The sequence below is a fragment of the Lasiosphaeria miniovina genome, assembly GCF_030549165.1.
Source record: "Lasiosphaeria miniovina strain SMH2392-1A chromosome Unknown B0T26scaffold_9, whole genome shotgun sequence".
NCBI classification, from domain to species: domain Eukaryota; kingdom Fungi; phylum Ascomycota; class Sordariomycetes; order Sordariales; family Lasiosphaeriaceae; genus Lasiosphaeria; species Lasiosphaeria miniovina.
In genome coordinates, this window is record NW_026848228.1 from 1810109 (window position 1) to 1824838 (window position 14730).

General features: G+C 56.4%; 4 protein-coding genes across 4 annotated transcripts; 1 reads left to right on the forward strand and 3 right to left on the reverse strand.

Moving 5' to 3' along the window:
• Positions 1-6451: 6451 nt before the first annotated feature.
• B0T26DRAFT_735899 (uncharacterized protein) lies at positions 6452-7732 on the reverse strand. Its single transcript, XM_060443265.1, has one exon. It carries the CDS (start codon positions 7250-7252, stop codon positions 6533-6535), a length of 720 nt encoding a protein of 239 aa, XP_060289772.1. The 5' UTR covers positions 7253-7732; the 3' UTR covers positions 6452-6532.
• Positions 7224-8870, forward strand: B0T26DRAFT_660128 (ankyrin repeat-containing domain protein; the record flags this gene model as incomplete). The annotated part of the gene is made up of 1 exon (XM_060439003.1): positions 7224-8870. The coding sequence occupies one exon, from the start codon at positions 7224-7226 to the stop codon at positions 8868-8870; it is 1647 nt and encodes a 548-aa protein (XP_060289773.1).
• Positions 8871-9114: 244 nt separating this feature from the next.
• On the reverse strand, positions 9115-11376 carry B0T26DRAFT_796252 (S-adenosyl-L-methionine-dependent methyltransferase). Its single transcript, XM_060446920.1, has 2 exons — positions 10142-11376; positions 9115-9724 (listed from the first exon to the last, which is right to left on the reverse strand). The coding sequence occupies exons 1-2, from the start codon at positions 10898-10900 to the stop codon at positions 9359-9361; spliced, it is 1125 nt and encodes a 374-aa protein (XP_060289774.1). The 5' UTR covers positions 10901-11376; the 3' UTR covers positions 9115-9358.
• A 738-nt stretch (positions 11377-12114) lies between these two features.
• On the reverse strand, positions 12115-13015 carry B0T26DRAFT_758059 (uncharacterized protein; the record flags this gene model as incomplete). The annotated part of the gene is made up of 4 exons (XM_060446350.1): positions 12115-12330; positions 12569-12607; positions 12686-12932; positions 12996-13015. 4 exons carry the CDS (start codon positions 13013-13015, stop codon positions 12115-12117), a joined length of 522 nt encoding a protein of 173 aa, XP_060289775.1.
• Positions 13016-14730: the final 1715 nt, after the last annotated feature.

The window sequence follows — 14730 nt, forward strand, 5'->3', positions numbered from 1 at the left end:
AGTTGGATGGACTGACTTCAGCGCGGGTTGCTCGAGTACAGGACAGGTACTTTCTGGCCCAGACAGTGCGACGCCGGTACTTGCCCAGTGCCCCTCCAAGCCCCTTGGCAGCTGGACACAAGTACCTTGGCCTGCAGGGATGTGTTGCTCCTTCCCCCTCCGCTTCCACCGGGTCCAGGGGTCTTCCACGAGATGCAGGGCCAGGCAGGGTGATGCAGCAGGGCCTGGGCAGGGCCCCACATTGCCAACTGCCCGACCGAGCTGTTGGACCGAACCGCTGAGAGCACTTAACCCGGTGAGATGCATGGAAACCTGCTAGACAAGAACTTTGAGAATAGAGATGTTGTTTACTACCCGAAAGTCGACAGTTAAAGGTTCCTGTTACCCGTCTAGGTACCTGTCAATCAGGCGTCGAAACGGACATTGCGGCTGGTCGCCCATCAACGGGCCCGCCCGTCGGGCTCTGGGGGGGTCTTCGGGACACCTATGGGCTGATCGGGACGCAGCTGAAGCTAGCTTCCGCCTTCCACGCATCTCGAGTAGGACGCTGCACTGCACTTAACATCACCATGGCATGGTTCGTCGGGGGCATGATTGCAGCACAGTCGTCGCGTCGCGTCGCACCGAGGAACAAAAAGGTTTCCCAACGGCGTCCAATGGCGCACCCAAATGGCTGAGCACATGCAGTTTGCTTTTTTTTCTTCTTTTGCTTTTTGGGAAACGTCCACACCCTCTCTGTAGGGCACCTGGCGCTTATCCCGCACGCGCGAACTTTTAACGCGCCGCCGGAGACCGCTGGGCCCGGGGCCGCTGCTGCTTACCTGTTCCTGTTCACCTTCCAGTGGGAATGCAAGAGGAATGGGCTTCATTCCAACGGCACAGATACCCCCCCTCCTTTTTGACACGCGCGCGTAAGCGCTGCCGCGTGGGTCGGCACTTGGTTCCCCGACTCGCCCAAAGGACCACAAAAACGGGACCCTCGGGGCTCAGGCTCCCACAATCTCTCTTCCGGCTTCCCGGCTCTGATGAAACTTGGATTCTTTGGGTCAGAAAAGCCCCTTGGGACACGCGTTTCCCCTCAGCTCGCTGCCGACGGGCCCAGCAGCAGTGGAACGTCATCCCAAAAGGCGAGTGGAACACTGTCCTAAAAGGCGAGTGGAACACTGGTGAGTGCACGCCAGAGACGATGTCGTAGCTCGGCATCAATCCGACAGTGCTTAATCTAGGTTTCCACCAAAAGGCTCTGAAACAATTGGTAGGTATTTTTTACTCTCTGCCGGCGGGTGGGATGGCGTTCCATCTCTCGTTGTGTGGTCGCGCCCGCGGTTGCATCCTTCCTTTTCCCGGAGTAATGCACCTAACTTAGAATTCTTGTGTGAGGGTGGTGTAAAATGGCTTTTTTTAACTCGACTCTTGGATCTGTGGCAGTGCATGTCGTCAACTCGCACAGCATGGGGGGCGGGATAGCTTGGCTTTTTGGGGGGGGTCCAGTCCAGGTCCCCGGCAAAGAGGGCAGAGGGGTTGCCCCAAATCTGGAGACGAATGTCGATCATGACATGACCAGCGACGCAGCCCGACGTTATATAAACGGCCGCGATCCCACCTCGCACGCACTATGCCCGTCAACTTTCGCCGCCTCTGTCGCCCGAACCTTGGTAATTGGCGTGGGCCACGTTTGCCACGTTCCATTTTGTCATAATGCAATGTAATAATTCCGCACTGAGTATTAAGCAGAGTACTAATCATACGTGCATTCCAAGTTGCTCGGAGGGTCTCCAAGTGGAAAGCTTGCCACTGCCGTCACGCGCCATTGCAAATGGATCCAGACTAATACCCCGTAACAAAGTATGATTTTGCACTAAACGGCCGGTTTTTAACTTTTATTTATTTCTTGTCTAAACCGGCAGCGATGTCGTCACCACCAAACGTCAAGTGAAAATGGCGTTTATTCACATTCTAACCCTAACCCTCGGACCAGCACTTTCCTGCCTCTCCTTGCCGTGTGAATGCGCCGGTCGGATAGATTCCATCCAGCGCAGCCAATAAATCGAGCTTGCAGGTTATAAGGTTACGAGCCGTTGGGGCCTATGTTTCAGAGAGCGAGCAGGTAAGCATCAGCGGACCGACGTGAGGAAGGAATCCGGGGCTAATTACTCCGTAATTTCGTTGGAACCAACTCGTCAGCTTATGTTTTTTTAATGACACTTCAATCTGGCCAATCCCGTCTCACTCCCGCAATTCCAAGGCAGCGGCACTTGTTGCTGACGTGAATCCACGATAGGGGGAGGGGGAGGGGGAGGAATTGACAGCCTGAGCATTTGACCAAACTGCGCACTGCGCAGCTGTCTTTGCAATTTCCCAGAATGCTTACACAAGTGCTCGGTCAATAACATCCGCGTACAGCTTCAAAGAACATGGCTGCTGTTAACGAAAGTCAGGTCTTGGACTCGTTAGTGGACGGGTGAGAATCGCCAAGTCGATAGCTCTAATTATTCTAGTCAGCACAATCACTTGCCAGGTTGCCAGCCACACTTTCCTTCGTTGACGCTGCACTTTGGTGTTGTTCCATCTCATTAGACAAGTCAATTTCCTGTGCCCATCATAGCCAGTGTGGCAGGAAGAGTTGAGGGCAGAAGGTCCGCGAACATGAGTTAACACAAGCTAAAGCCTATAGTACTGTCCAGGTAAAGAAGCCGTGGAAGCTCCGTATTCCACAAAACCACCAAAACAAACACAAGGCGAGCCGCAGGCAAGCCCCGAAACAGGTTAGGGGTGTATCCCCTTTAGTTGTGTGTAAACAGCCCCCTTTTCCTAGGCCACCTATCCCCTCGTCAGTAACCAAAGACAGTCCCGTTGAAATACCTCAGCCTCAAGTAAACGTGCTGGGAAAAAGACACTGTTGCCTGGCACTCTGGACAAAAGCAGCTATATGGTTGCAACCCCCACCCCATTCCCATTCCCCCAACACTAGGTCCCAAAACCTCATCAGAAAGCTCTGACCAGCGCACCCTTCTTTTTTCCGCGCGCCGGCGGCCGCCATAATGAACAAGGTATACCGCCTCGACAAGGAGGCAATACCGCCTCAACAGGAAGGCAATACCGCCTCAACAGGAAGACAATATTGCCTCGACATGAAGAAGACAATACTGTCTCGACATGAAGAAAGTTACCGGACTTGGGTGGCCGCTCATACGAAGGCTCAGGCCCCAAAAAAATGCCACCCTCCCCAGTGCAAGGTCCAGAACGCCACGTCCTAAAAGGGATTAGATTAGGCTCGCCAGCTGCCTGGTCAACAAGCCAATCTTTCACAGTGTAAGAAGATAACTGTCTTCAAAGCATTGATGTTGCATGGCGGCGGCAAGGTTCGCGAGTCGGCTGGTATGACTCTGTCGGTGCCGTTCAGTTGTTTGGCGTTTTGCTATACTGCGGCAAATGCTTAACTATGTTCATTGTAGTCAATGAGTATGTACGTGGTAAGGGGTATATTTCACTTTAGTGAAAAATCCAACTGTGGAAGTCGCTCTTCGAGTAGACGAAATAAAACATACCTTCCTCTTCGGCCTGCGCCTGCCGAGCCTGCAGAGCCGTATTTAGCTCCCGGAACCAGTTGTTCAGCACCCACGTGGCCAAAACCACGACCGCCGGCCTGTTACCCTCCTGACTTAAGACTGTAGAAAAATGTCATTTGATGGGAAGGAGGGCTGATGAGCTGCCGCAAACTGTGTCCGCCGCCAAATCGTTGCTCCTTCGGCCTTGAAGACGAAGATGCGCTCGACCGAATTTTCTCGGCAGTCTCCGAATGCCTGCCCTCAACGGCCCCTGACAGCCTTGACAGCGTTGTCATTTCGACCCCGTGAAGGTAACGAGAAGATCTCGAGCGAGACCCGATGGGGTTTCCCGATTGGTTTGACGCGAACCGGTGCCTTGTGTCCTTATTCCCCTGCTACCTAGGCAACGGCAACCGGAGTTGGCGATGCCTGCTGGAGGGCTTGAGGGTTGACTACTAGGCTGCCGCTGCGACCAGACGGCAACACTCGCCCGGACAGCCTCGCTTGAGGAAGTCCGATCGAACTCGACCTTCCTTTTTCTCACACCTGCTCCCATTCTGCGGTGAGACTGGCTGTCTGGCAACTGGGTATCGGCAATGGCAATATTTGCTTGATGGCGGGAATGAAATATAGCTGGATCTTTAGATAGGCATGCTTGGGCCGATATCTCCCAAGATCCGTATAAACAGAACTTTGTATGCCGGAGCGGAGGGCCCAGTCGCAAAACGGGCTGTATCCTTGCGACCCGTTTTTTAGTCTACATTAGGGGCAGCCGTGTCTCTTATCTGCTTCCCTCTCAAGGATTCAGAGACATTGCTGCGGGTGACCTTATTTGCGCGAGACAAGACTCGGTTTGCCCTATTCGGTGCCAACACCTCGGGGAGCTTCTTTTACTGGCGGTGGGAAGGTGGAATTCTCGAAGCCGGCACGCTCGAGCTGGCTGGATTTCAGTAATGACGTCGAAAGAACGAACAAGGACGAATAACATGCTGAATGTAATCCATGGCTTCTAATTGCTCTCGAGAGGGTAGCGACGACGGCGGGCCAAGACCATTGAGCGACAGAGAGTGACAAATTCATGCCTTGATTACAGCCTTGGTGTTAGTAACCAAGTGGATCGATAGAAATAGTACAAGAACTGCTGTATAAGTAGGTAGACAGCCCGCCCCAGTAGGGACGAAGAATGCTAGCTTCGGCGTTTTCACCAGGTCAAAGGTTGGAGGGCACAGCGTGGAGTTGGAATTGCGCTCGTACAGAGGGGACGCGTACTCGGTCGGGAAATAGAAGAGGAGATTCGGGCTGGGGAGGAGGGAGGGGAAATCGCACCAAACAGAACAGACTCTTGCAATGACCACTATGGCACCAAGGCGCAATTACGCAAGACCCGGAGAGCAGAGTTTTGGCGAGAGAAGGAACAATGGCTGACTATAGGACGAGAGGCAGTGAAAACATTTGGGTGGTGAAAATGGAGAAAGGGGTTTAGCTGAAAAAGGCGTGCGGAGAATTTAATTATTCAATGCTGGGGGTGGAGGGAAGCGAATCGGTCCGAACGCCTGGGGACGTTCAGGCCTGCCTCCATGGCAGCCGTGTATCCGCTTGCAGTTGGCTAGGTGGCAGAGGCCGCGGAGGAAGAGTGAAGCAGAGCGAGGGTAGTGCCGTAAGGGTGCTGTAAGGGACAGCGACGCGAAACAAGACAGTGGAGGAAAACTTTGCGCCGTGCAATTGGGATCGAGCAGTCGAAAAAGAAAGTACCTGCTCAGTCTCTCCAGGCTTGCAAAAGTTGGTATGCTTGGGTACAGTGGGCATGTACTTCGTACTTGTTTCGTAGACCAAAGGGAGGGCAAGTGGGGGATGGTCGCAGCATCCAAAGCATTGTTGTGGTCGTATTTTTGTTGTTTTCGGTGGCTGAGTAGTGGAGTGGTCTGTCGAGTAGGAAAGACACCTAGTTGGCTGCTTTTTTGAAGTCCTGAATGCTGGCCCGAATTTGATTTCAGAAATTCAGTCTTCCCTCTACCAGTACAGATGCAACCCTAACCCTAATTATCAAAACTCGTCTGTTCGAAGTGGAAGGATATCTAAAATGTACATGTACGAAGTACAGAATATGGAGGTGTATTACCCGACCTTTACCTTGTTCAGTTGTTCAGTCCTGCTTTCGGCTTCTGCAATACAATCACGACTTCCCCCCCCCTACACACATGACGGACTTGTCAGCCAAATATCGACATGGGCCATTCTTGTGTTCTTAGCCGCTCCTCGGGAAGACACAACCTCTCCAAACATCATGCCCCTGATATGGCCCCCAATTTAATTTAGCCTTACAGCCCTACATTTCCAATGATTGGGCAGCCTCGGAGTCCCGGACGGCAATCAGTAGCGATCCTACCGCGGCACATATTGACGGCGAGAAGCGGCAGGCCACAGGCACGGCTACTGGCTAATCTCTATATTGAATAGTGCCGGTGCTCCTCTTTACGGGACGTAATATACTTGCCGAGCGGGGGGCTAGGCGACATATCACGCTACCTCCCGGAATCTAACTTTGGAGTATGGACCTCACCTCATATGAGCTGACTTAAACGCAAACAATGGGCCGACACCCTGAGCCGCGACCGAAACATCAAGAGACAAAGCAAGAGATCCAGTACATGCTCAAACATGGAGGCAGTGAGCGCCATCCTGGGCGTCTCGGAGATGGCGCTCCGCACCGGCTCCAAGCTCTGGGAGGTTTCCTGCGCCTGGCGCGACGCGCCCGAAGAGCTCCACCTGCTGCGCGACGACATGGCACGCACCCAGCGCTTCTTTGGCGAAACGCAGCACGGCCTCGCCGCCATCTACACGTCGGGGGCAGGGGCGGCGGCGACAAAGAGCACACACCATGCGGCAGCGTCTAGAAAACAGCAGCAGCAGCAGCAGCAGCAGCAGCACACGAAAGGCTCGGGGGTGGCAGCGTATGAAGGCGATGCTGCCGCTGATTCTTCCTCTCAGCGCGATCTACAGCGGCTGCTAGACAAGGGTGCGTCAGTTCTGCGCGTCATCGAAGGGGTGGTCGACAGCCTGGCGCGCGGCAGCAACAACCAGAGCGACTCGAAGTTCGATAGCATCAAGCACGATATCGTCAAAGCGAGCGAGTCCCCTTCCTTGTCGCTGCGCGACCTCGGCAAGCGGCGGCGCATCATCTGGATGGCCAACGCGCGCAAGATCTCCAAGCTTCGCAAGGAGCTGGGCGACATTGTGACGAGCGTGTGCCGGCTGCTCATTGTGCAGAACGTGTAAACACCCACACCCACAACCGCCCCTACGCAGCCACTCAGCTGACACGCTCGCAGATCGGTATCCGCCGAGATGGTCACGACGCTCGAGCGGTCGCACGCGGCGCTCGCGTACCAGCTGCGCGGCGACCTGCAGGCGACGTCGGCGACCATCATGTCGTACACGGCGGAGCGGATCCAGGCGGCGCAGGACGAGACCGTGTCGCGGCTGGGCGAGGCGCTGCAGATCTCGCAGCACACCATCATCGCCCACCTAGAGCGCCGGCTGGGCAAGGCGCCGTCTCTGGTGGTGGACGGAGAGGAATATTGCACAGAGGTAAAGGCTAGGAACAAGAACGGCAGGGATGCAAGTGCGTTGCTGCAGGGCGGCGACGGCGCCGCCTGGACGTCCTTCGTCCGCCACATGGTGCCGTCGCCCCGTAGCGGCCGCATTGCGTCTGGGCGAGAGCAGGGGGGAAACCAGTGCGAGGCTAGCTGCCGCTGCCGCTGCCACTCGGTCAGCAGCTACTCGTGGCGCATGACGTCGCTGCGGTCGGTCCTGGGGGCCATCACAATGACGTACGCGTCGCGCAACGGCGGCGGCCAAGGCGCGTGCACCAGCAGCCGGTGCCGGGGGCCCGGGGCGAGTCAGGAGCAGGCGGCCGCAGGAGGGTTCCGCGACCTGCGGCTGGTGTACCGGTTCCCAGACTGGGTCGTCCGAGCCGCCCTGTCCGTGTTCCTGTCGAGTAACCTCAATGGCAGCCCGCAGCTCAACGTGCGCATGCACAACCGGCTGCACTGGGACACGATCAACACGGGCTCCGAGACGCTGTTCCGCTACATCGTGCGAGGCGAAGCCGATGGGGTGCGGCGGCTGCTGTCGGCGGGGCGGGCGTCCGTGTACGACACGCTCGGCGACACGGAGGAGCCGCCGCTGTGGACGGCGGTCGGGCTCGGCCAGGTCGAGGCCACGCGGCTGCTGCTGCAGGCGGGCGCCGACCCGTACCAGACCACGGCCGCCGGCGAGTGTCCCGTCGAGCTGGCCCTCGAGCACTCGCTGACGGGCGACGCCGCCATGGTCGAGATCGCCCGCCTGCTGCCCGTCGCCCGCTACCTCGACGACGCCGACTACCCGCCGCTGCACCGCGCCATGGCCGGCGTGCTGCACGTCGACCTCGCCGACGCCCTGCACCGCCCCGAGTACGCTGCCGACGTCAACACCGGCAGCGCCGGCGGCATGACGCCGCTGTACATGGCGGCGGCGCGCGGCGACCTCGGCGCGGTGCGGCTGCTGCTGCGGGCGGGGGCGGACCCAGACGTGGCGACGACGTCTGGCTACACGCCGCTGCACGTGGCGTGCCGGTCGGGCCACCACGACCTGGCGCGGCTGCTGCTCGGCGCCGGGGCTAGCGTCGAGAAGAAGGACTCGATGGGCCAGTCGCCACTCGTCGTGGCGGCGGGTGGGCTGCTGTACGCGGCGGACGCGACGCGCATCCTGGCGCTGCTGGTGCGGCACGGCGCGGACCTGGGCGCGCGCGACAACTTCGGCGCCGAGCCCCTGAGCTGCGCGGCCGCGTTTGGCGCGCTCGAGTCGGTGCGGTTTCTAGTCCGCCGCGGCGCAGACGTCAACCACCGCGACTGGGAGGGCGACATCGCCCTCGTCGAGGCCATCATGCGCAGCCGCGCCGACGTCGCGCGGTTCCTGCTCGCGCACGGTGCCGACGTGCGGAATGTCAACAGTTTCGGGCGTAGTATCTTGCATGTTCTGGCATACCATGCGGATGTCGATATGATGGCCGTGTTTGCCGACGTCGGCATGCGCGGCGTGAGTACGGCGGCCAGGGACGACGCTGGCAAGACGCCTCTGCAGCTGTTTAATGAGAGGGACTCGACGCCCGAGCTGCGTAACGCGTTTGATTGTCTCTTGGATAGTGTCGAGGCGCAGATGCTAGATGACGGCGAGGGCGATCCTAGGTCTAAGGATGAGGATGAGGATGAGGGCGATCCTGGGTCTGAGGATGGGGATGAGGATGAGGATGTGTTTGTGGACGCGCGCGAGAACTGGGAGTAAATGTGACGGCGCCAGCCTGCAGCACTCACTACCACTGCGCTAGAACCCCCAAAAGGATTCCAGAATTGCAAGTTGACAACTTGCAACCTGTAGTAAGCTATATAGTACTGCTACGGCCATTGCGCGCCATGACAGTAAAAGGGATTTGCACCGGTCTGTTGGTTGAACACAAGGAAAAAAATGTCGAGGCAACTGGTTACAATTAAACTGATTATTTAATTTGACAAAAAAAACTATCATAACCTCGTATGCTCATCTCGCTTCTTGTCTGTCTAGACGCCCATCACGCATTACAAGATAGCATATCCGTACCATGAAGCCATATTCATATCCCATTCCTCCCCATTTTGCCCGCCAGGTCATAATACTCAGAAGTCAAACAACCCCTTTTCCCATCCTATCCCTTCGCAATACATCTCACCACGCCCTTCGCAACACATCTCACCACGCCCTTCGCAACACATCTCACCCCGCCTTCGCAATACATTTCACCACGCAAACCCCACCCTAGCAGTCCCAGCGCTGCGCAGAGGCTTCGTCGCCGAGATCTGCACGTAGCGATACAGCTCCGGCTCACCATACAGCCGCGCAGCGGCATCGCTGTGCTCAGCCGCAGCAGGGAAGCAGCGGCGCAGGCCGAGGCAGCGGACCAGAAACGCCGGCACGGCCGCCAGCACGTACAGGTACCGCAGCATGGGCCGCACGCGGTCCGACAGGTCTGTGACTACCACGTCGACGAACCCCGCGTCCTCGAGCATTTGCTGGTAGAGGTCCAGCCGCCGCGTGTGCAGGTCGGCTGCGCTAGGGTAGTGGTGGTGCTGCTGCTGGTGCGGGCAGCAGTAGTCGTGTTGTTTCTTTTGGTCACGGTGGGGTTGGGGGGGCTGGAGGAGGGTGGCCGTATTGTTGCTGGTGATTTCGGCCAGCTGCGTGAAGCGGAAGTCGGCCGAGTCGCTGCTGTTGAGCCGGCTCGGCGGCGGCGGCGGCGGGGCGGCGCCGCACAGCCGCGCACCCGAGTTGCAGCGGCGCCGGCGGAGCTGCTCGTCGCGGCGCCAGCGGTAGAGCTCTGCAGCTGCCACAGCGGCGGCCTGGGTGCGGTGGGTGCTGCTCGGAGAAGAGCCGCTGCTGCTGTTGCTGTTGCTGTTGCTGTTGCTGTTGCTGTTGCTGTTGCTGTTGCTGTTGCTGTTGCTGTTGCTGTCGCTGTTGCTGTCGCTGTTGCTATGATCCTTGAGAGGCGGAGCGGCGCTGCGGCGGCGGCCGTACTCGTGCAGCACGTAGCGGCCGCCAGGTTTCAGGATGCGAAAGAAGCTGGCCATGACGGCCTCGGGGTTGGCCGAGTGGCGCAGCGTCTCCATAGTGTAGACGCCGTCGTGCGAGGCGGTGAGCACCGTCTCGAGGTGGTGCATGTCCATGCGCCGCACCGTCGCCTGGCCGCCGCTGACGAGCCCGGCGCGCGCCAGCCGCCGCTGTGCCCGCGCCACCCGCGCCGACGCGATGTCGATGGCCGTGACGTGCACGCCCTGCTGCGCCATGTACAGCGCGGCGTGGCCCGCGCCGCACCCGGCGTCGAGCACCCGCGGCGCGTTGGCGCTCGTGGTGACGGGCAGTGCGAGGGCTGCGTGCAGCTTCTCTTGCATGGTGCGCAGGTGCGGGCCCAGCGGGAACGGCCACCATGTGTCCTTGTCCCAGTAGCCAAAGTGGTGCGCCGCGTCGCCCAGCAGCCAGCGGTAGCCGAAGCTGGGCCGTGGAGGCTGGCGCGCTATGTATGGCTGGTGCTCCTGGTACTCCTGTTGTTGATATTGTTGCTGATGAGAAAGTTGTGGTGGTTGTAGCTGCTGCTGCTGCTGCTGCTGCTGCTCAGGTCTTTGGGAGAGACGGCGGCGCAGCTCGCCGTGGTCAGCCTGGAAGGTGAAAGAGCGATGCTGTTCGCCGCGATAGAAGTAGCGGTGGTCGTTGTCAAAATCTGGGGCGGGGATGGTCGACGTGGACGAGATGGACGAGTATGCCGAGTCTGCCATCATGGCCATCATCATGGCGGCGATGGTGTCCCTAGGTATAAGTCGAGTCACAGGGAGATGCAGGATGCGACTGACACGGCAAGCAGGATAAAGAGAAAACAAAGGCAAGGGCGAAAACCAGAAAAAATCGGAACCGGGGAAGAGCACACAGAAATACCAAAACGGCAAAATCGTGGCCACTACGTCACGCGCGGTCTTAGTTCAGACCAAAACGCTGGGTGGCTGGCGCGGGAAGGACGAAACGGCCCAACGCCGGCTAGCGCCGTGGCAGCGTCAGCAACGGACCGGCCACAAGGTCAAGGTTTAGGACCGTTAAGCAGGACGGGGCGTAGCAGAAGTATAAATCTTCAGCGGATGTCTCCGTGCACGCTTTGGCGCGGTTTCAGCGCCCTAGACTTGGCTACTAGACTATAGTTTCCCAGCAACGGCGCGTGAGTAATCATGGCTGACCACGGAGCTGGGATGGCATCGCCGGAACCAACTAGACGAAACGGTGCAGAGTTTGGCTCCCAAACTCTGCTGCACCCTAGCGTCCATTCTGTCGGTGGCAAACAGGAGAGGGGAACATTACCTCCACCTTGAGGTTGTTCTTGTTGTTGTCGTTGTTATTGTTTTTGTTGTTTTTGTTATTTTTGTTATTTTTGTTATTGTTCTATTGGAAACTCGCGTGATAGATGAACAAGAATGGAATGCAGATTTGGTGAAACCCCAGATAATTGAAACCCCAGATAATTACCTCTCAATGTAGTCCGTAGAGTGAAATTTATATATCTTGACTCGGGAGGAGGAGCAATAAGGGCGGGACGGCAGCAGAAACAAGCGGATATGCAGACAAGTGTCACACCAGGTATTACTGAGAGTATAAGTGGTCTAGCGGGAAAGGGAGCTATTTATGCACAACCACGAGAGGGACTCAGGACTAGCCTATTGTAATCTAGAGTTCTTTATTTTTAACCAAGTACCTCGGTGGTTGATAGGTGGTTGGTCCGCCCTCTCTGATCTAATAACAGCGGTGGGTTCCTCTTCTCTTTTTCCTAGGCTTTCGAAGGTATCTCGACTTTTTTTGTAATTATCCAAGTCTTCCGGCCCTACACACGAGCCTATGCCATTCTTCGATATCCCTAATACTATCTAATATAACCAAGGTACTTCTTGAATACCTGTAGGCTCACAGTTTGCCTTGTGTTTGTTTTAGTGAGAGCTCCGCTTCAGTACGCGGCTTGTTTTACTCAGCCGCATTCCTCCGTCGCCTCTATCAACCTCTTCACGAACACCCGAATCCTGTCCTCAGCGAGCCCCTCAACGTCGCGACTGACTTGTGCGGCCAGTTTGCTAATCTGCTCGACACTGCGCTGGCACTCGGCCTCGAAATCATCCTTCTTGCGCTGCCGCTCACTCGCCGGCATGGCCGAAACTGACAGCCAGTCCATCTGTCTAATGGCCGGCTAGAAGTGCGTGTTGCTGATCTCAATATAAGCGCCGCTAATGTGGACGGTAACGCTGAAGCGGCTCTGCAATCTCGGCGCGGCGGCAATTACTGTCTGCTTGTTTGCTCAATAACATTAGCCGTTGACCTGCCGAACAAAGCGTCTCGCGGTTTTGGGACTCGGTAGCGGGGAAGAGGCGCAGTCGAATTCACCTCTTTGCCTTGTTTGCCGATTCTGAAGCTGCTTCGCGACCGACGTCGCCACAGTGCTGCACGTTGGTGCGGAAAATTGCGACCTAGAGATACGTCACTGGTTAGACTGGGCTGAGTGACAAGGACAGGACGGGGACTGACGGTAGCTTGCCACGCCGCACGAGGCCGTTGAGATCCATGATGTCGAGTGTGTTGACCTTGATACCAGCGGCACATTCCTGGTTGGCCGCTTGGAACAGGTTGACCATGGAAAAAATGGCGAATGGCGCGAGGGATAGTGAAGCAGCCCAGTCGTGGTCTGTCGGGGTATAATCTCCTTTGACAGTTCGGATGGCCTTGTCGCGGGCCCTTCCATGCATCAAGGCGTAGCTCGCCCTGGATCTTTGTGCACTTTCCTCGTCGTCCACACTGGCGGCATTATCATTGTGCTAGCCGGAGGCCTGAACTTCGCTAGCATCGGAATATTCGTACGGCGACGGGAAAAAGTTCATTGCTGCTGAAATATCGAAAGGTGACTAGGTGCATTGTTCGGTGGCCGGGACACGAAGAGTCAAGATTAGGCAGGCACCAACAGTTGAGACCGTCGCCCGAGGGGCAAGCTTCAGCCACAGTGTTCCAAGCCCACCATACCTAATGAGGCCCCGGGCCTGGTCCGTCGGGATAAATAGACTGTGCTCCTACTCGTCAAGGCTGCAAAAACGCCCTGACCAAGTCGCAAGCCCTTACTTGTACGAACCGAACCGGATATGAATAATTAACAGGAATTATTTACTAGCCTCGGCGTGGGTACTTACGCTATAATACTGCTTGAGATATCGGAATTAACGTTAAATCTTCCTAATTATTACCAAATATCAAGAACTTGTCACGGCCGGCTTGGAATGAGGGCGGAACTCCTCTATTGGGTGCTATAGACGAAGATTCTAAACTAAAGGGAAAAGGGAAAAGAAGCTCAAAAGCCTCCCCTCGCGAGATTCTTCCAGGGCGTCTCAAGGTGGGGCTCTGGCTGGTCGGGTGGATCCACCCAACTGGCGTCTGATTAGTCAGAGCGTCTGGGAGGCCTGGAGGACCAGGCCCTCACAGAACTCTTCAAGCCCTCAAATGCCTAGTCTAACTACCTGTCAACTACCTAGAGAATTCATCACCTGTGCCGACCCCGCGTAAATCATGGGTTCTCGGCCTAATCATAGATACCACACAAATCACTTCACAAACGAAGAGGTCAAAGAAAGGTGGTGTGCGTTATGCAGGTGCCTTTACACATGGTTCGGCTCGCCACAAGTGGATGTTATATGTACAGTTCATGTCGTAGTAAACATACCCCTGTCCGGGCGCAGTAATGTGGATCCCTGAGCCAACTGTCACGGTTGATAGGATTTTAAAGGGCAAATGCCAATAATGTACCGTATTCATTTAGTGTAAAGAAAGATCGCAGGAGCTGCGAAAAAAGGTTTGTGGGCGAAGTCGCACGTGACCCCATGCCAACCTAATTGGGCTCTTTCCATGAAAGAAGGCTTGCAGCGAAGTTTACACGTGACCCACAAGCTAAGCCTAATTGGGGTTCTTGGAAGATGACGTAACACGGCTAGCGACAATGAACTCAATGCGCTGTGCCGTGACACCAACTGCCACCCAGGCATGCTCGCACCTACGGTGCCGTGCTTACATTTACCCTGCGCAGGGCACCTCCCCTGCGCACTCTCTTTTGTATAAATAACTAGACTTTTCCTTTGTAAAATAGCTTCTAAGAGATATGCCTTTCTAAATGCACTTCCCCAGCTCTATTTTACCCGTGTGACAGTTCATCACACCGATCGTGGTCTTGGCGCCGGTTCTCGGCAGCCCACCGGTCCCCGGACCACATTTGTGTTTTAGTATATCACCACCTAGTCAAGCGGGAGACAGGAGCGGCGGGATACGTCAGCATATAAGTCCCCCATATACGTCCCCCATCGATAGACTCTTGACGGTGGCTTCAGCCGTCAACTCGCACACCTCTCTGCGAAACCCAACCACAGCAAGGACTATGCAAACACCGCCGAGAAGTCAAGCCGTGTGGACAAGGCGGGAGGCTGAGACATGGCACTTGTGGACAGGCAAGTGAATAATTAACTAATTATATTTATGTACATGGAAGGAATCTAACCCTCGCTTCTATGTTTGTAAGTAGTTTACATCTAGAATAGGTAGTTATAGTCGGGGATGC